The sequence below is a fragment of the Falco punctatus genome (genome assembly GCF_963210335.1).
Source record: "Falco punctatus genome assembly, chromosome: 5".
In the NCBI taxonomy this organism is placed as follows: domain Eukaryota; kingdom Metazoa; phylum Chordata; class Aves; order Falconiformes; family Falconidae; genus Falco; species Falco punctatus.
In genome coordinates this window covers 10,686,691-10,707,692 of record NC_137584.1, presented here as the reverse complement: position 1 = coordinate 10,707,692, position 21,002 = coordinate 10,686,691, and the positions used below count along the sequence as shown (strand labels likewise).

Sequence of the window (21,002 nt, the reverse complement as noted above, 5' to 3'; positions counted from 1 at the left end):
GATGTGCTGATGCAGTTGCTGGCATTTTTGCTAAGTATTCATTGCTGTGCTACTTAAGAATAAGGAATTTAATTTTTCATTTTAGAAACCGTGGTTTGCATTTTGAGACTTTTGAGACTTCATTTTTAAGGTTGTTCATACCAGTTCTGACCTCATAATTACAAATGTTGCTTTCTGAGATAGTGAAAATTCAGAACAGAGAGTTATATGTAAGGTTAGCATAGAAATACTAAAAATAGTAAGAATCATAGAATCATTTAGGTTGGAAAAGACCTTTAAGATCATTGAGTCCAACCGTTAACTTAGCACTGACAAGGCCATCACTAAACCATGTCACTAAGCTCCACATCCACACGTCTTTCAGATACCTCCAGGGATGGTGATTCCACCACCTCCCTGGGCAGCCTGTCCCAATGCTTGACCACCCTTTCAGGGAAAAAATTTTTCCTAATACCCAATCTAAACTTCTCCTGGTGCAACTGGAGGCCGTTTCCTCTTGTCCCGTCACTTGTTACCTGGGAGAAGAGACCAACCCCCACCTGCCCACAGCCTCCTCTCAGGCAGCTGTAGAGAGCGATAAGGTCCCCCCTGAGGCTTCTCCTCTCCAGGCTAAACACCCCCAGTTCCTCAGCTGCTCCCCATAGAACTTGTGCTCCAGACCCTTCCCCAGCCCCGTTGCCCTTCTCTGGACACGCTCCAGCACCTCAATGTCTGTCTGGCAGTGAGGGACCAAACCTGAACCCAGGGTTCGAGGGGCGGCCTCACCAGTGCCCGGTACAGGGGGACAGTCACTGCCCTGGTCCTGCTGGCCACACTGTGTCTGACACAAGCCAGGATGCTGTTGCCCTCCTGGCCACCTGGGCACACCGATGGCTCATGTTCAGCCGGCTGTTGACCAGCATCCCCCAGGTCCTTTCCCACCAGGCAGCTTTCCAGCCGCTCTTCCCCAAGCCTGTGGTGCTGTGTGGGGTTGTGGTGACCGAGGTGCAGGACCCGGCACTGAGCCTCGCTGAACCTCATGCAACTGGCCTTGGTCCATCAGTCCAGCCCGTCCAGACCCCCCTGCAGAGCCTTCCTGCCCTCAAGCAGATCAACATTCCCCCCCAATTTGCTGTCATCTGCAAACTTACTGAAGATACACTCAATCCCCTCGTCCATACCATTGATAAAAGAGCTTAAACAGAACTGGCCCCAATCCTGGGCCCAGGGGAACACCACTTGTTGCCATTTTCAGATAGTCCATCTATGAGGAATTGCCTGTGATTTTTTTGGTACTATGAAGAACAAGATTGGAAGGAGTTATGCTCTGTTACGTAATTCCCTGTTACATTTGGGGCCAGACAAAACAAAAAGTGTTGGTGATAAGGGTTTATTCTTTTGTAAGATATAGATATATAGACATAGATTTAGATCCTTTTGAAATGTGCTAATAATTTTCCCATTTACATCACTGTAAGCCTTGTAGACTTCAGGTTACATTCTTTTTATAAAAATTTTATGGGTGTTGATACTGCAGTTTTTTATTATGGGATGATAAACTTTGCATAGTCCCTACTTTCTTTCTAGACTGTCATTCTGATTTCACACATGGATATTTATCATCAAACATTGCACTAATGAAAGTGACTGCCTTTTAAATTCAACAAGAAGGTGTAGGAGTTACCACATGTTTATCACCGGCAGACCTGAAAATCAGGTGCCCAGTTTCTGGAGTGATACTTGCAGAGTTTGTTATTACTATTTTCATGCCACTCCACCCCAAAAGTCCAGTGATCATCTGTTATAAAAGGAATCTACGAAATTAACAGGATCACAGCAAATGGTACAATAAAGTCAGATTTTTCGTGCAGTTTTCTGGTTCTGTGATTTTTGTGTTCCTGGGCACACAGGTAATGGGAGAGGCAAAGGAAAGAGATGATGTCAAGAAGGTGCTCTCCCCAAAGTCCCATTAGCCTGGGACTGGAGCATTGTCCTGAGCAATGGGGGATATGGATGCCCTTCTTATTCTCAGTGTTAGTCCTTCTACAAAGGTGCCTCCTTCCCCTTGGTTCGTTTCCCGAGTTATGTGTTGCTTATAGCATTACCTGAGAATTTGAGTTTTTCAGGGAAGTTTGGTACAGGTATATGGTAGGTGAAATCTCGGCCCCTGGAAGAGATGTTATCAAAGAAGGGGTCCTTGTGTCCATACCTAGTAATGCAGTTTTAAGTGCTTAAGAAAGCTTATGACTGAAATAGCAGGAAAAGGCATTTGAAGCACTTCTGCAAAGTGGTATTTTGCTTTGAACTTGAGCTTGCAAGTTCTGTCTGAAGCTAAATGGGTAAAATAAATATTCATGCATAGCATTGCTGATGGAAAGTATCAAAGAGCAGAGAAATATTTGGATTTGTGCAAATAAAGCTTGGAATATTCATGTTCTCCTCACATTTAGATAGACGTTTACAGCATTCCTTTCAGTGTTTTTCATTGCATTTTTTAATTTTTCTTGAAACATGGCTTCATGTTTCTGAAGAGAAGTTAGAATGCTGCTGTTCAGAGAAAGTCACTGATAGTGACCGTCAGGAACTCTCATGAATGCAGGAAGTAATTCTTCCTATTGCAAATAATTATACTATATGGGCATTTCACATCTATATATTACTGTGATCTGAGAGGGTAGTAAGAAGGAACTCTGATTTCTTAGATGTTTAAGCTAAAAGTCTTTCAGGTGTCAGTGGATGTGTGCTTCAAATTATGTAGTTTTATCTTTCCACCTTTTCACTGATGTAGTGTAATTTTACAGGCATCCTTTAATTAAATTTATACATTCAGTATAGAAGCCAACCACTGGTTTGTGTATTATTATTGGAATAGGCAGATTCGGTATTAATAGAATCTTTTTCCTTAACAGAAATGTCAAAAATTAAAAAGCACTATGTTAATTAGATAGGAGATTTGTTATGGCAGTCTGTGCTTAGCATGTGTGCAGCCAAGGCTTTATAACAGGTATCACAAATCATTGAAGTAATCAATTTCAAAATTAAATCCTGAAGATAGAAGTATTTGGAGATTTATGAAACTTGAGGAGACATTTTATATATGTCAGTGAGCAGAAAATGAATAGAAATATTTAGCTCAACATCTGTGTTTATTTTTTAACTAGAATTTCCATTTGTCCGTCTTCAGCATTGATGAAAAATGTTGAGGTAATGAAACTATAACTTATAAAGGATCAGCAATTTTATGTTTTGTTCAACATGTAATATTTGTTCACAGATTTTGCACCATTTTTGAGCAACTCAAGTAAGTGGGGAGATGATTATTTAAGCTAACTTTGAAGAATAGGAACACTTGAGAGCTCTGTACTAACATTAATTAATCCAGTGTTTTGCTACACCTGTACATATAATTTAATTGTTCAAAAAAATTCTATTTTACAATTTGGCAACGTTATTCAGCTGATGGTAATTATATGTTACTCTAGTAATATATGAACGTACTTTACTGCTGATCTTCATGAGATCCTTCTTATCCATTTGAGCAGTCATGGGAAGGGAGAATGAAATAACCTTTTTATGTAGGTTATTTGAAGGTATAATCCCTATTTCCCCCCCCTCCCCTCCCCTCCCCAGGCCCCCAAGAAATACTGTGCTTGCTCTGATATTTTTTACTGTCTGCACATGGCTTTTTGTTGTAGCAAAACTCTGGAATCAACTTAATATAACAACTATTTTCCTAGCACACAGACTAACATTCAGGTGATGGTTTCTTTTGAATAAAGAACTACAATTCTATAGCACTGAAAAGTAGAGGCTATACTGGCTGCTTAGCATTTCTGTCCTGTAGATTTCCTCTTGGATTTAGCTATGCATAGGTGTAGACATAAGCCTTAGCAGTTACCACCCAGTGCAAAAAAGTGTTAGATGATGCTAAAGCACTGGTCTGCTGTGATAGATGTTCAGACAATTTGCAGAAAATAGAATTAATCTCTTATAAACTGTGAACTATATCTCCTTGTAAAATACATGCTTTATCAGAGTTGGTGTATAAAAGTGGCATTCACCTGTTAAAATCTCTTGGTTTTCTCCTCTTTGTTTATGTAGACATGGAAGTAAAATAGGGGATATGATTTGTATAGTATGTATTTTTTTTTAAGGTTCTGCTCTTCACATTTAGAAAAACTATTTTTGCTTGAATCTAAGTGAAATGAGTTTCAAGGTGCAGTTGCTAGTCTATTAGTCTTGTTCATAACATAAATACATAATTAGAAGAGATTGTAATTTTTTATTTAATCAAATTTTAGCTCTAAATTAGCTTTGCTGCTTAATAGACAATGGGGGAAAAAAAAGGAATACATTTTTATTTATTCCATTTATGCTGAAACATGGAACTGTTAATACTGATTTTCTTTTGTAGAGGTGACATAGATTCACAATCAGAATTTCTTAAACAGGATATATGTAACAGTGATATTGTAAACCACTAAAATAGGATCTGTAATTTTACAGGAGGCAGTTATTAAAGGAAAAGATCTTGCTTATAAGAGTATTTACTATTCTAAACTGATTATTTTAGTGTATACATAAAATTAAGAAGGTTGGTCAGTTGATGAGTTAACATAGAGAGTATATGCTTTTATTCAAAAGAAAGTTTCTCTCCCAAGTCTGAAATGTGTGGGACTCTGAGGGACTCCAGAACTGCACAAGAAATGTATACTAAAATATATATATATAGGAAGCTTTAAGATTTCATATAACTCTTGTCTCCTCTAGAGTTCGGTCTGTTGATCTTGATGGTCTGACATAAACAATTTCTTTGAAAAAGAAAGCAGCCAGAGACTAGTTCTAATGCTGGAGTTTAGTACACACAAATCTAGGCAGAAAGTTATGTGTGGTGGCAGTTTGTAATAAGCAATTTGTTGTCAATGTTTCTATTAACAAATTATTCATTTCTAACAGTATTATACACACTTCTGTGTTGACTATCAAAAATCTTCAAGTGATGCTTTGTATTTTTGTAACTGAAAATGCTTCTTTGCGCTGTGACACTGACCTTGTTTTACAAAGAGATGGACTGAACTAGGGCAGTTGCTGATTAATGTTTCTGTTGATAAGCAATTTTATATGGGGAAGTTTTACCTAAATATTGATTTAAAGCAGAATGTGTTATTTTACTTACTCTGTTTTGTCTAAATGTACCTGATGCCACTGAGCAACCTATAGAGTAACCTATAGATACAATAGTTAATGTGAGCCTTTCCTCACCAGTGTTGTAGCTGTAGTGATTAAAAGAATGCATATTTTATGAGATGGGAGGACTTTTCAGGTTTTTTGGACTTCAGATGACCTTGTATTCAGAGAGAATCTCTGGTTTTGGGGGGTCTGGTTTGGGGTTTTTTTTGGGGGGGGTGTTTGGTTGGTTTGGTTTTTTCCTTTTTTTTTTTTTTTCCTTTGCTAGTATCAAGCAAGTCGTAATACATCTTTCTTGTTTTCTGCCTTTTTTGTTTGCCTTTTTTTTTTTTTTCCTGTATGTTAGCTCAACAGAATTCGACAACCCAGCTACCAGCCAGGCAACAAGAGATTGAAATGAACAGGCAGCAGCGCTACTTCCGCATTCCCTTCATCCGTCCTGCGGACCAGTACAAAGATCCCCAGAACAAGAAGAAGGGTTGGTGGTATGCGCATTTTGATGGGCCATGGATTGCTCGACAAATGGAACTTCATCCTGACAAGGCACCCATTCTCCTTGTAGCAGGTTGGTATTGACAGCAAAATTCAAGTGTTGAAAAGGGTCAGAGTTGATAACTAACTTCAGAAAAAGAGGGTAATGATACAAATTTCCCAAGTTGTGTCATCTTGTTTTCACCAGCAGTTCTTGTCTGGGCAGAATTTGAGGATTTGGGATGGCTGTTGATGGTGGCCAAATGTTACAGAATATCAGTTGGAAATATAACTGGTCGCGTGTTTTACTTGTACATGTACTTTAATCTAGGAAATAATAGACAGAGTGGGAATCCAGATGTAAATAGTTTTATCACTGAGTGTCCTCAGATGATTCACTGAACTCAAGACAGCGTGAAGATAAAAAGTCACAATTTATCTGGAATAGTTCTAGTCGTCATTGTATTAGGTTTTAGTTAGCTTTGAAAAATTACAGCAGTTTGTATCAAAACAATTTGCACACACAATATACTGTCGTTCCATAGTAAAGTGCTAATAGCAAACTGATGCTTTTACCATGTTTATGCTGCCTAGTATGGGAGAATAGCTTTTTAATCTTAAACATTTAAAATAAAAACTAAACGTGGCAATGGATAGGTAGAGATTTATCTGGTAATGAGATGTGTCCTTTTCTGGAGTATAACGAAAGGGGGAGAAAACACTGGGGAAATGCTGTTTACAGTTCTGTGTTTCAAGTTTTTATTTTTAGCTTGACGACTGCAGAAAAGGCCATAACCAATTTGTTTAGCTTCGTAGTGATGCTTTACTAGCATCAAAAGTTCATTTGTGTTCTGCTGATTATTTTTAATAGAATTCCTTATACAACTTGCCTGTTCGGTGTCAAAGCCCATAGCTAAAAATAGCATTGCTACCATGTATACCACATTCAGTGGATTGCGTTTAAAAAGTACGATTAAAATACAGTGTGTGAGCTGCACTCATCATTTCATTAGATTCTCTGTGTCAGTCCCATTTGGGAAACATTGTTTAGCATGGGAGGTCGAGAGATTAAGAATACTGGCTACTTGATCAAGTCTTGAGTTCTTAGTTGCTTTGCTACATTTAAACAAATTAAATAATAACAGCAGTTCAGTGTAAAACTGAAAGTGTGTGTAAAACAAATGCAGGTTGTCATCCTGTAGTGGATTTAAGGAGACTGTATCAAGATGCGGATCTTTTCTGTTCCATTTTGCTCCCTTTTTAAGGACAATTTTGTCAGTTGCAACATCTGATACTACTTTATTCTGATAGTGCTTTTCTGCTCTGTATGTAACACAAAAAAAAAAAACCAACCAAAAACCAAAAATAATCTGTGTCTGAGGACTGATTTCCCAGTAAACTCTGGTGTATTAACAAACTAGAGCTTGACAGAGGAAATATAATTAACAAAGATCTAATCTTTGTTAATGGGACCTTTGATGATGTAAGAGCTTTTTCTTTTTCCCTTTACCATTCCAGGTAAGGATGATATGGATATGTGTGAGCTTAATCTTGAAGAGACTGGTTTAACTCGAAAGCGAGGTGCTGAAATTTTGCCGAGACAGTTTGAAGAAATTTGGGAGCGCTGTGGAGGTATCCAGTATCTTCAAAATGCAATTGAAAGCAGACAGGCTCGTCCTACGTACGCTACAGCCATGCTGCAGAACCTGTTGAAATAAATGGTCATTTTGCACCGTAGCGTTTGAGATGAGAACCCTTGCCCATGATACAAAGGGAAGAGTTCCTCTGCGCAACAGAGGACGTACACATTCTAGAATCGTATTAGAGTTGTTTAATATAAAGTGAACAGATTTTATTAATCATGTGGTTTGATAATTTGTACTTTATGATGTTTAATTTGTGTAGTGACCTTCACTAGGTATGAGGACCTTGAAGAAACTTCAGTGTAGTTTGTTGCATTTTGTTTATATGTTGCGTTTTTCCTTAACAGTTTCTGTTATAACTCTTCTAAGCAATTTGTCTGTACTTGGGTACATATTACAAAGAACTGTATTGCAACCACCTTTTTATAATGTCCCCTCTTTAAAACACTGAATAGTTGGCTTCTAGTGGTGACCCTAGTAAGAGGGTATGCTGTTGCTAATAACTGGAATTGTGAGGCCTTAGCTTTGACTTCTGTTTCGGAGAAGTTGGAGTATACTTTTATATAATCTGAGACATTTTTATGTCCTGATTTGAAGGCTGGTTAGTGTCTGTACTTACTTTTTCAGAAACTGATGGGAAATCCTCCTAAACTTGAGACCCATAAAGTCCTATTTAATGCATTCTCTGTCTTGGTTTAAGAGAAAGGGTTTTCTGTACATCCAGAGAAGAGCATTCATGTATGTCAATACTGTGTAATACTGGAGGTACTCAAAGAATGTACTGCTCATTAGGGCTTATACCACTTCTCCCTTAGTTTCTTTTTCTCTTTAAGTACAAATTTCCTTTAGACCTTTATTTTCTGACCAGGTTTCCATTAGGAATTTTTGGACAATTTGTTTATCCAGCTAGTGTAATTTCAGTATATTATGCAAAATTGTCCAAGACTTGTATCTGGAGGCATGTAAGATTAAGGATAGCATAAGGGAAATGTGTTCAGCTTTTTGGTGGTGGTATAACTTCACTGAATATTGAGGCCTGAGCCTCAGATATCCTGTTTATTTTAATTGTAAAAAGATGCATAAGTTCTGTACCGTTTGTTAGACCGTGTAAAAACTTGGTCCAATAATGTAATGCATCATCCTAATACTATGTGCTGATGAAATAGCTACAGTTTTTAGTATACTGGAATATGGTAGTGATTCAGACACTGAGCTTTACCTTAATCGCCTCTATCAAGTTTCATAGCTTATAACTGTTCCCTTATTAAGCAGTTTCTTTTGGGAGGTTTTGTGGGTGGGAATTATTAAATTCTCGCAGTTTTAGGATGCATCTTGTTCACTCTATGTGAACACAGTTTCACTGTGCTGGCCATTATATCAACAAAGTAAACTTGATTATTTATTATCTCTCTGATAGGATTTTGAAATATAAGTAGCTTGATATCTAACTACTTACTGAACCTGATTTAAAAATGAAGCCTTGCTCTATGAATTGATAAAGTTTGCTTACGCTATAAAATAATTTCTTCACTGTTTACTCAGTTTGAAACCTCTCGGAAGCTTTATTTTTTTAAATGCATAGATACACTTAATTGAACTTTCAAGGGATACGGTTCTGTAGCAAGAAGGCTACAGAAAGAGAGAGCTCCTGATGCATACACCTTTGCTGACCTTGGATTGCGGTTGCATGCCACAGTTTTCTTGTTGTTATAAATGCACTCCTTACTCTAATACATGTGGAGATATTTGGTTAACACATTAACTCCATATGAGTCCACTGCATCAGGGAATCTCAGCTTCCACTGTGTACCTACTCTTACTTTTTCAACATGTGATTGTGAATGAGAAAATGTTTTCTTTTTACCCAAATTCTTCACTGAAGCAGTAATTTTTGGCTGGAAGGCAAAAGCGGTGGATCAGACTGCTGGCTAGCAAGTTGTGTGCAAACCTGTACAGTGGTGAATGAATTGGAACCAAAGTTTCAGAACTTCCAGCCTCTAGAAACTTGGCACTGCAAGAAGCTATGGTCATTCATGCAATACAAGGAACAAAAATCACTGAACTGATAGGGCTGAGACGCCCTACCCTGTGTTTATTACTATCTGGATTTAGCTTCTTGACTTAACACATTCTGTCTCAGTTTAGAGAGAGAGAGAGAGAGAGAGAGGGGTAATATAAAAGAGATCATCTGAGACTGAACATGGTAAGCAAAGAACCTCAATACTTAAGTGTATATGTATATACACATATACATGCTTAACTTTTTTTGTATATGTATGTGTAAACGTACTTGTGGGGAACTAAAAATTAACTGATTTTTTTCCAGTCTGTCCCTTTGATTATGCCAGGATGTCCTGGCCTGGCATCAGAAAGAAAATTTATTTTTCAGAATGGGGTGTATGAGAATGCTTGTTAACTAAATTACTGAAAAATATGACCTGTCGGGAAAATAAAATTGACTTTGAAATAGTGGAAGAGGAACTGGTGGCTGGACGTTCTCAAATGAGATGTTCCCACCTCTCTGCATTGCTCCAGTGGTATGCCTGAGGCAAGCAGAAGACGCATTCAAAACATCAGGATATTTTCGTTTGCACAGTAGCAGGCTTGCTTTTTTTTCTTTTTAAAAATTATTTTCAGCAAAAGCAGCGTCTGCTTTTACTTTTACTGATCTTTTTGTGCACAAAATTAATTCTCAAGTCATTTCAGATTTATTTTTTTTTTGACATGTCAGACAATGTTCAGCTGCTTGCCAATTGTTTCTGTAGTCCCATCTACCGTGTCAGATAATTATACTGTTGGTGGATTTGGAGATAAAATAAAAAAGGAGAAGAGGGGGTTGATCTGTAGGATTGCAGTATTGCTTAATGCCCTTCTGATCTATGGTTATAGAGGAAAATTTCAATTGTTTTTTGAAGCAAAATGATGAGGTAAGCATGTTGGCTTGGTTCTGTGTGTTTGATTTAAAAAAAAAAAAATGTTCCTGCCTCTCAGTGAAGCTGTCCGTTATTGAATTCTTCTGCATGAAACACTCCACAAAACAAAGGAGAGGAAGAGAATCACCGTGCTAGGCTACATTCCTGACTAGGTGACCCAGGAATATGAATTTTCTAGAGAATGCTACTTCGAATATCACAAAGTCATTAAATACTTGTCTTTCATCCACTGATAAGATTGTTTTTCTTTACCTAGTTGCATCCTTTGGGTTTTTCTCTACATTCTTTATTTAAAGTATTTAAATTACCTCCTAATACTGTACTGAAAATTTTAAAAAATAAATACATTCCATGTTGAAATCTCAGTTGTATCTCATTACCATTTTGTCTTTAAAGATTTAAAGCATAATAAGTAAGGGTAAATTAAGTTATGAGAAGGATAAAAGGAGTTCTGTGCTGCAGCTGTCTGGTGCTTTTCTATCAGATGTTTATGGTGCTTAAAGCTACTCTAGTAGAGGCTTGGTCTTTATTTTCTAAGGTAAGTGTTCCTCTAAAATAACATCCTGATATTAAAAAAATCCTGATTTTGTTATCATTTAAGTCTCAAACGTCATTTCTCAGTATTTGTTGAAACAAGTATCTTTTTATTACTATTTTTTAACCTATAGTGCTATCACTTCCAATGTATTTATCGTTTGCTGTGCTGTGTACTGTTTGCATCTTTTCCATTTTAGATACAACACTTGGTGACTAGTGAAACCACTCCTGATGCTTCAGGTTTGTGGGCTGCAGGAAAAGCCTTGTTTGGGGTGGAGATGTGGTGTCACTTTTAGTTATGGGGATTTTTGTTTGTTTTGTTTTTTTTATAAAAAGTGTTATCAAACTTTCCTGTCTTAAGGGACAAATCAGACTGTTGAGTTGGTGGTTTTGTTTGTTTTTTGTTTTTTTTTTTAATTTAAAAGAGTGAAATAATTCAGACTTTGATATCTAGGAGATGCAATTTTGTTTCACTTTCTTTATGGCTTTCATCTCCAACTGTAGCTTTACATCAGTTTTAAGATAACATGATGTGTTTTAGTGTGAGATTAAATACCAGCTCAATTCTCTGTGAAATTTTCAAGTAAATATTTTTATTATATTTTATTGAAATACAAAAGGCTTACGTCCAGCAAATATATTTGGTAATTAATAGTTGAGAGTGATAAATACAGTAATGAATAATCATTATTAAAATACACATTTTAAAATCACTTATTTTTTAATCTGATTATTGATAACTAGCATGAATTGAAATGTACTAAACACATACAAAAATACATTTGTAATGGAAAAAATGAATGCTGTCAGCATTCTTAATGCATTCTTAACTTACATGAGCAATAGTGAAAAGCTAACATTTGTTGGCAGGGGTGACTTCTGGTGCCCTGCAAGAAGTACTTTTAAAGTAGAGTTTTATTCTGAAGTGTTACTGTGTAAAACCACATCTTAGGTTTCTTTATTATATTTTTTTTTCCTAGTTAAATAAAGTAAGTAAAAATACTTTTTCAGCTGTAAAAACTCAACCTTGTATTCTTGGTGCATTGCCTTCGTTTGTACACAATCACCAGTTTTGGTGGTTTTGGAGGCAAATCTGTGCAGTTAATTGTTTGGAATTCATAAACGGTTCTTTTGAGTGTACATAATAAGGTAAACTAAAGTTCGGTCTTCGCTGTGGTAACTGTGTGGTACAAAGTAAAAAGAATTGTCACTAAACCCAGCTACTGTCCTGAATACATGAGAGTTTCACATCTGAATGAGGAGCTGTCATCCAGCGTAGTCGTGAATGTTGTAGAAGCTCAGTTTGAGCTGTAAGTACAACTTGCGATATGCACCGAGCAACAAACAGTGCCTGAATATGATACACAGGTGCAGCATATAGATGTAGATATACTCAAGAAAAAGATGTTCAAGGTAAAGTAATGCTCATACCTGAATCAGGATTGTGGATCCATAGAGCATGAACTCTTAAGCCTATTAAATACTTAATGGCCACCCATTGTCTGCTTAGATTTCTTCTACAAACACTAATAGTAACCTCTAAAAATTGTTTGTGTGTATGTTGAGTTTAAAGTGTACGCACTTACGGGCAAGACTGTAACCTGCTTGCCTCGGGGGGTGCTCGTGAACCTAAATCTCATGTTCTAAAAAGATGAAACTGCAGGTATTGTGCCTCAGCAAAAGGTTTGAAGTTTTGGGATAACCTGACAGTTTAACCAGAAGTTAAGCAGTGAAGTGTATGTGTACATATGTATACATAATGTGTTTGCTAGCAGAAAAATAGGAATCTGATGTTCATAGAAACGGTTAAAAAAAAATAATCCCAGCTTCTGTGTGGTTTGCAATGTGAGCATTGCAGGGAGAGAATGAAAATGTTCCCAAATGCTTTTAATGTGGCCTTTGGTCAATGACAGGTCTTATTTCTGTGTCTGCCAGTCACAGGAGTGTTTGTAAGGAAGGTTCATAAAAGGGTAGAGGAATGTGATAAAGTTTCCCTGACATTTTTATCGGAATGGTTGTGACATACAATATTGGAAAAAAGTCACTTGTCAGCAAAATCTATTTCTAGCACTCAGCCCTTAAATAAAAATACAGTTCAGGTGTGTAAGCACTGGATGCTTAATGCAAGCATCTTAACACTGGTGACTTCTTACTAGGCAAACTTTAGATATGGTCAGCTTGTTCTTATTTAATAAAACAATTTTTTTTTAATGTGTACTGATTTTAAAGCTGAAATGTTATAACCTTAGAAATCCTTGAATATTTTCCATATGCATCATCAACCTGAAGTCCAGTCTTGGATAATGAAGTCCTCCTTTTTTGAGTACCTGTAAGAGAAACTCTCATAAGACATTTGAATAGCTTTTGTGAATTTGAAAATGCATTATTTATCTACTGCTAGATAAATCACTAAATCTGTTGAGATAATGTCCAGGTCATTGTAAGAACAACTGAGTTAATCCTGAAGTTATTTTTTACATACTAAGTTACTGAGTTCAGAGTAAAGTTATTATTTTTCCTTCGTGGTGTAACAGTGCTGTGCTTCTGTGTGAAATAACAAGCAAGTACCGCTGATACCATCATAATCTGAAGACCATGTTTTTGACTAAAATAATGACAGTGCAGTGTGCTAGAAAAGAAGTCACAGCTAAAGTATCTACAAGTGTCACACAGCAGAACTGGGATAAAATGATCTTTGGGATGTTCAGCTTCTATGCATTGTTTTAAGTGTAAGTGTGGCAGCTGTGCCATGCGAACTTGTGAATGTATAAAACCTGACGCCTGGCATTCTCAAACTAAGAGCACACCACTTCCATCTCTGTGTGGTATTTTAGGTGTTCTTTCCTCTGTGATCCTGGTAACGAAGCACAAAGTCTCTGATATTGGTGGAGGAGATATAACAGGCTAGCTTGTATTGTTCTATTGGTTTAATCCAAAATACTGTTTGCTTGATGATCCAAGTGACTGACGTGAGGATGAAACAAATAGCAGTTTCGTTTTTTGCTTCAGATTTAATGTCAGTTATCTTGCTTGGTGGTTGAGAGTCAGTTTTTCAGAGGATCATGCTGTGTGTTAGTTACTGGTTTTGATGAGCAAAGAATGATGCATTTTACATATATCTTGGGAATATTTGATAATGACTTTTAGGCTTCATTCGAATTACATCAAATGTAGCAGTCTTTGTCCATACCAATTACATTCAGCTTTATGAAACAAATTATTCTACCATCCTCTTACCCAGTGCTACGTTTCCAATGTTTCTGGGCTATTTTGTGTCAAATATTTCTGGATTCTGTAAGGCAGGGGTCCTCAAACTACGGCCCATGGGCCGGGTACGGCCCCCCAGGGTCCTCAATCCGGCCCCCGGTATTTACAGACCCCCCCGCCAGGGGTTGGGGGGGAAACCAAGCAGCCGCAGATGGCCTGCTGCCACTTCATTCGCGCCGGCCCCCTGGTTAAAAAGTTTGAAGACCCCTGCTGTACTGTTTTATCTAAATTTGTTAAAACCAATTTTCTGTGGTATCTGTTGCAGTACAGTTCTTTTGAAAGATTAGAAAAGTTTGTGAAGAATCTTTAGAGGAGATCCGTTCCCTGCACCCCCACCCCACCCCCCGCCCAAGGGTTAGATCCATTACTGAATTTTGCCAGATAACATCTTGAAAAAGAAGCCCACTCAGCCATGCCATGTACTAGCACAAATAAATGATGTTTATAGGTTAGCATCCATTAGATCAACTGAAAAATAACGGATTTCACAGGTTGCTTTTCAGCTGTGAGGGTCTTATGTCAAGCTATGTGCTTTATTTCTCAGCACCTTTTTCACAGAAGAGAGAACACTCAGCGCGGTCACTAACAGGGGCAGCAGGTGTTAGAAAAGTTGCATTTTGAATGAGGTTGTGTCTTCAGCTTTCATCTCAAAGCCACAGAGAGCACATGCGTGGGGGAGGTGGGCAGCAGAGGGTCGCATCATTTTGGAAACTCGGGCATGTTTGACTGTCAAGCGCGGTAGGCCAACTGAATGTGGACTTGTTGGCCTCGTGCCTCAGTCTGAATGAGCTGATCGGCTTGAGTGCGTGAACTCCAGCTCATTGTTGCATTCTGCCGTAGCCCACAGAAAGGTGACTGTCCCAGTCATTTTGTTACTCGTATTGCGCTACTTGTGGACCAAGGCACACCAAGTTCCCAGAGACCTGACCATGTAGAGAGCCAGCTGGGGTTTTCAGCTGCCTGCAATAACTTGTGTTTTCTACTGAACTCGGAAGAGCAAGTTCTTCTCCTGAACATGAAATGTTGTTTTTTAGTACCTGGATGACTAATTGGGTAAAACCCCAACCAAAGGAAACCCTTCTGATTTTGCAATCATTTTCTGTGTAGTGACCCTAAACTAAACTGGAGACATTTTTCATGCTTCCAAAGAAACCAAAGGTTATTTTGGCTTCTACTGGAATTTTATGCTTATTTTCATATATGCCTTTAGAAATAAGACCTGTAACTACTGTAGATAATATGTCCTACAAAGCTGTCACTGCTGTCATTACACATTGCAAATCGGAATTGAAAGACTGGAATTTTCAATTTGGCATAAGAATCCTCAGTATCCACCCCCTTCTGAAAATTCAGTTCAGATGCCATATTCTGTGTTAAAAATCCTAGCCTGTAAGGTGTTTTCCACCTTGTGTTATGGAAGTGGTGCTCTTAGTTTCAGCTAACAAAAGCTGTGTTTGTTCTATGTAAGTTTTTCTTCCTCTATCGACTTTTTCCAAATGATTAAAAATGTGTTCAACACTAGGGCTCGTTTTAAACTTAAGTAATGGTTAAAAGTGGCCCAAACCACCTAGCTTTTCTTAAACCCATTTGTGGTTGCCTCGCTTCTCACTAAATGTATTCCCTTGACTAGATCTTGAGAAAAGCTCTGACAATATACTTTTGACAATTCAAGTAGAGTCTAGATGATGCAGGCCTGGTTTTCTCCCACAGATGTGCCATTTTATTCCTTTCATAAAATATTTAGTGTTTTTGTAAGTAGTAATTTTAAGTAGATCAGCTGCAATGAAAGTTTATTGTTTATTGCTCTACAATTACCCACAGACACGTTTCTTTAAGATGGGTGTAAAATACTAATTGCAAACATCATTTAAAGTTCTCGAAAGTAGTCACAAACCTTGGTTTTGTCTGGCTGATGCTGGAAATTAATTTCGGAGACTAACTTGTCAGTCTTGGCTTTGTAAACTGGTCTGGTGACCTACAACATTTAAAAAAGAAATCAAAACACCAGATTAATTATTTCACTAAAGCACAAAAGGCACTCAGATAGGAGGGACCACCAAAGCCATGCAAGAGAGCTGTAAGAAAAGCAGTTCTAACAGTCCTGTTTATGAAACCTACACAGCAGTAAATGTGGAAAGCAAATAAATTATTAGTATTTTTAGTTCTGAAATAGCCAAGCAAGTGGTTAGAATCAAATTTGATTTAGTTGTAGGATTAATACATGAAGATGGACCTGTTATGTGAGGTGGGGCTGTATGTTGAGGGGTAAAAAAAGGATTTCCATGCATTTTACCTCCATGCTGAATTGTGTTTTCAAGTTCGTGTAATGCTTCGTGATCAATGATCTCTGTGGAACTGACACAAGCACTTACACTGCAAGCCGTTTGACAAAAGCTAGTTATCGGTTCATCATGTTCAAAAACAGGATTAATCCTTACAGCATTTTCTGAATTGCAGCTGTTGAGAGTAGCACTTCTACAATGCAGAACATTTTTGTTTAGGTAAGTTTTTAAATTGCAAAAGAAAAAAAAGGAATATTTTGAAATGTGTAGAAAAAGATTGTGAGCAGCTTACTGCAAATTAGAGTTTCTTTTGCTTTTTCTTCTTAACTTAAAAATTAAAATGATGAAAAGAAAAACAAGGCTTAGTAAGCCAAGTAGGAGAGGTTTAAAAATGAAGGGTTGTATGGGTTCTGGAGCAAATTTTGCACAGCGCTGTCCTTGGTAAAGCTCGTGTCTACGTACTGGGCATCTAAAATAGGGAGAAGAAGAGGATAATGTACAGAACTTGAAGGCAGAAAATATAGAGTACCTCAAAGGAAAATCTGCGATTAAATATAAGGACAGTACTCCCAATACAATTAATTGTTATGTATGAAAAAACGTGATTGATAATAGAGGAAAGATAATATTCTTAGATTCATGAGAGTGAATGTTATATAAAAAGACACCGATATTTTCTTTGCCAACCTCCAGATTTTAAGGACATGATGCATTTGGAACATGTCTGGCAAATTTCTAGCCCCACGGGTGAAGACGAAATAATATTTGTGGCTTAGAACCTTACAAGTTCAGGTGTGTTTTAGAGAAACATCTAAATACTTCTTTGAAGCCGATGTTCTGTTCATTGGTGATTTCAGTCTGAGTAGTGAGGTTTGAAATAAGAATTCTACTACAAATAGCTCAGTTTAAACAAAGGAGAAGATGGCCATATTCTAACATAATTTCATGTAAAAATCCTTACGGAGTGTGTTTGCAGTTAGGAGGAGCTGCTAATCTTCAAGTCTTTCCCAGAAAGCCCTGAAAGCAGCTTCAGCCTTCATGTGCTTTGTTGGGTGGTCGAGAATCAGAATAGTGCTCATAGGTATGTTTATAAGAATATAGATTTCCTTTTTAATAATCTTAGAAAAATGCAATTTCTTAAAATACTACTATGTAACCCACGGTAAAACTGTGAATGTGTTTTTTCATGTCTCCAAAATGTATTTGGAAATCTGAAAAGAACGCATGGGTTTGTACGTGTCATCTCTGCCAATGATGCTGAATTTCTAATAAATTTCTAAAGCGTCTCTAAAAAATAAATAGATCATGATGCTCTGTGTGTACTAACAGGCAGAAATGGATTTATCCACAGTGAGACTATTTATACGAAAGAAGGGTATTGCAATGTAGATTAAAGTGTCTGAATATTGAGGTCTTGGCTTGTTAGCATAGTTTATGCTGTTGAAAAGTATATACTCAGCCCTACTTGTTCATGCAATAGGCATACCAGGGGTCTGTTAGCAGCATTCATCTTAAGCACCATTTATTTACCTGCAGACAGCTCCTCTTCCTGGAACTAACTCGCATTTCCCACCATTGACGCAAAGATGTGGTTCAGACTCACACAGGCTCCGACAGGGTGATCCGTCTCGGCTTGCATAACCAGGTTTACAAAGGCAGTCAGCCTCTTTTGTCCACTCGTTCATTATGCACTCGGAAAACTCATCACATGCCATGAATTTGCATTGGTCTGCCTGATCGGCTGTAAACGATGCGTAAATCGTTAATTCATGCATTACCGAAAGTAACTTGGCAGGCTGTGTCAGCTAGAGAAAACAATTCACATTTACTAGCCTGCTATTTGTGTGTTTAATAGGAGGATGTCATCTAGCATAAAAAGACACAGGTCCTTCTTTCTGGAGATAACACAGCAAGCATGCGAGCTTATATTTACTTCTACGTTTGTCTACCTCATCACTATTAAGTTGTGATCTTACTTTCATCTCGCTGACAAGAATTTTCATATTTGGATATTTTTATCCCATTTTTTACTGTAAGTGCTAGTTTTATACTCATGGATACTGTGTTACAGTCCTATGTATGTGTAAGAAATCGTTTCTGCTGTAATGATCCTAAACACATAATTGAGGACATGACAAGGGTAGGGAGTTAGATTATTGAATATTGCACAGTACTATGAAGACTGCAGCCCAGAAATACTGGCATGATCTAGAGAAAATATGTGCTTGCAGGTCTTCTTTTTTTTTTTTTTAGGTGATGTGTTAGCCTTGGGAAAACTTGCTGGTTTTTTTTTTTTTTATTTTTTTTTATTATTATTAATAAGGGATGCCTCTGTGAGATTAAGGGGAAATAAGCCCGCTGATGTTGACAGGAAGGCTCAAATCAGAGAGAGCTTAAAGTCCTGAGTTCAGCTGTCACACAAGTCCACTCCTTTCCCATTCTCTGCTTCTTACTAGAAATGTGAAAAAAAGACCCAGGAGTCATTTTAACGTGGTGCTCAGCCCAGCTTGGGCTGACGGGATGAGGAGAGGGAGGGCTGCACCACCGACCTTGTCATTTTCCTGCGTACTGCGTGGTAAAGCGCAGCATAAAGATGTTGGGACATACTTTGCTCCTGGGCTGCAAATATATGTACATGTAAACTCTAACAACTGGGCATCAAAGTAATACAATAAAATACAAGCAACTTTATTGTCAGGCAAACCTTTGGTTATCTGTAAAATTATATATATATATTCCAAGTACTTTGCCCTAGTCATTGATACGACTGATTAGGAATTACAAAGTTTAGTCTCTAATGAAACAAAATGAGCTGGCAAATCAAAAGGGGATTCTTACTGATTCTTTTCTTACCCCACACAGAATTGCACTCCAAGCAAAACCAGAATGCTTCCAAAGGAAAAACGGTTAATAAAGGAGTTTGTATGATTGAGTACTTGATTAAAACAGTAACAGCTGCATTAACTGCATGTTCTCCTGCAAGTCTCTCCCCAGTTTTGATGGTCACAGTTTACCTTTCTATCCGTGGAAAGAAAGACTGATACTGCTAGTGATATGAAGAAATAGTGTGAAATAGGGAGAATAAACATCGATTGTGATTGTATATGTCTGCTCAAGGAATGTAGGTATGGTGACTGGTCATGGGTGTGGTGTCTGGTCAGGTAACCACACAGCTTTAAGGAAATACCTACTCTTCTTCCTCTAACAAAGGGGCTATTTATAAAAAAGGATGAGAAACATTCCAGTGTTATCTAGAGGGAGCACTAAATCTCCTCGCTAAAGGAAACCGGATGGTCCACAAGGACATGAATTAGCTGCAAACCTGCAAGACTACCACATTTCAGGCAAAGGACTGATAAGCTAATTAACATATGAAGCGAGAGTAAGCGAGTTTACGTAACGAATATGTATAGGCATCAATTGAACATTCATTTGTTTTATTGTATAAATGTGAGATGGTTCGTCACTTCGGACATGCGCGCTTGTGGTGGAGGGATCCTCCGTGCATCTGGGCGCAATAAACATACCTACTTTATAACTTTCGAGTTAGAGAGTTTAATTCCGTACGTCACTAGTTAGGAGAGACAGGCTCCGTCTAAGCATTACCCAGGGTTGCGTGCAGTTTTCAGGAGCTAGAAGGTCTTGGCACATTTCTGTTTGACAAGCAGAGCTTGGCATGAATATTTTGCTGTGTTAGTGTCATTTTTTGTAAGTTTGCACAATGTGGTCTCACTTTCCTTAAAGTGTTGGGCTAATTACCTGCCATACTTTGTCATCTTTGCTGTATTTTCACTTTGTTTAGATTATAAAAATAATGCAAGCAGGTATTTTTAAAAGCCTGCCATGTTATTCTTTATGGTATTAATAATGATCAATGCAGTCAACCCTTTGCAGCTGCTGAATCTTGGTATATATTTTGGACTGTCAGTTCCCATCAGTGTTTCAATTTGTATAACATCATTACCACTAGATGGCTCTTACTTTCACAACGAATAGAAATTTGCTTAATTATCTTAATTTTCTAAACAGATTGGGGTTCTTTTGTTGTTTTTTGGTTTGTTTTTTGTTTTTTTGGTTTGTTGTGGTTTGTTGTTGTTGGGTTTTTTTCCCTCAAGTGAAAAGACCGTTGGGCTTTGAAACAACTGCTTGGGAATACACTGGCTTTCTAAACATAATTTCTTCTATTTTGACATTTTATTACTGCTCATAAGCCTTGAAAGAACAGCCCCATTAACAAACTCATTGTGACACTATTTTCTTGAATTAATGTTGAAATACCACATCAGTAAAGCAGCTGATATGGACGACAACGAAAGATTTTTAAATTTTTCTGTGTTTGCGTTTTAGCAACTTTACCATTTTAATTTTTATTTATCAAAAATTTACTAGCAAAGCAGACAAGGTATAGTGGTCCAAAGTTCACTCTTTCCAGGGAACTCATTTAATACTTTATTCAGCAAAATATCAGTATTTCATGTCAGTATTTGATAGTTTGAACACTGCGATTTTGTTAACTTTCTTGACCACCCACTATCTCTGCTTTTAGTGGCCACGAGAAGGTATGTGAAATGAAAACAGAATAGGAACTGCCTGCATAAATTGCAAATGGATTTTTGTTCTGGAATTGTCAGTTATGTACATAAAAAGGCAGCTGAACCAAATCAGTATTGTTTTTCTCCATGCCAATGAAATTAAATTCGGCT

At 37.5% G+C, this 21,002-nt stretch overlaps 2 protein-coding genes and 1 long non-coding RNA gene across 6 annotated transcripts in view; 2 read left to right on the top strand and 1 right to left on the bottom strand.

The window, feature by feature from the left end:
* Nucleotides 1–10,578, top strand: part of MYO6 (myosin VI) — a 117,989-nt gene extending 107,411 nt beyond the window's left edge. For 2 of the 3 annotated variants that reach the window (XM_080388160.1, XM_080388161.1), the window contains 2 exons: nucleotides 5,513–5,731; nucleotides 7,156–10,578. In XM_080388160.1, the coding sequence (XP_080244286.1) occupies nucleotides 5,513–5,731; nucleotides 7,156–7,355 (419 nt within the window). In that variant the 3' untranslated portion in view covers nucleotides 7,356–10,578. The other variant, XM_080388162.1, reaches the window with a different exon arrangement.
* Nucleotides 10,183–21,002, bottom strand: part of IMPG1 (interphotoreceptor matrix proteoglycan 1) — a 76,944-nt gene continuing 66,124 nt past the window's right edge. Inside the window, exons 15-18 of one of the 2 annotated variants that reach the window (XM_080388165.1) lie at nucleotides 17,830–18,040; nucleotides 16,592–16,768; nucleotides 15,912–16,492; nucleotides 10,183–13,077 (exon numbers count right to left, since the gene is read on the bottom strand). In XM_080388165.1, the coding sequence (XP_080244291.1) occupies nucleotides 16,132–16,492; nucleotides 16,592–16,768; nucleotides 17,830–18,040 (749 nt within the window). In that variant the 3' untranslated portion in view covers nucleotides 10,183–13,077; nucleotides 15,912–16,131. The remainder of the gene's footprint in view (nucleotides 13,078–15,911; nucleotides 16,493–16,591; nucleotides 16,769–17,829; nucleotides 18,041–21,002) is intronic. The other variant, XM_080388166.1, reaches the window with a different exon arrangement.
* LOC308064169 overlaps nucleotides 18,084–21,002 on the top strand; it is a 100,438-nt gene continuing 97,519 nt past the window's right edge. The window contains exon 1 of the long non-coding RNA XR_013928272.1: nucleotides 18,084–19,681. This is a non-coding gene — a long non-coding RNA (uncharacterized lncRNA). The remainder of the gene's footprint in view (nucleotides 19,682–21,002) is intronic.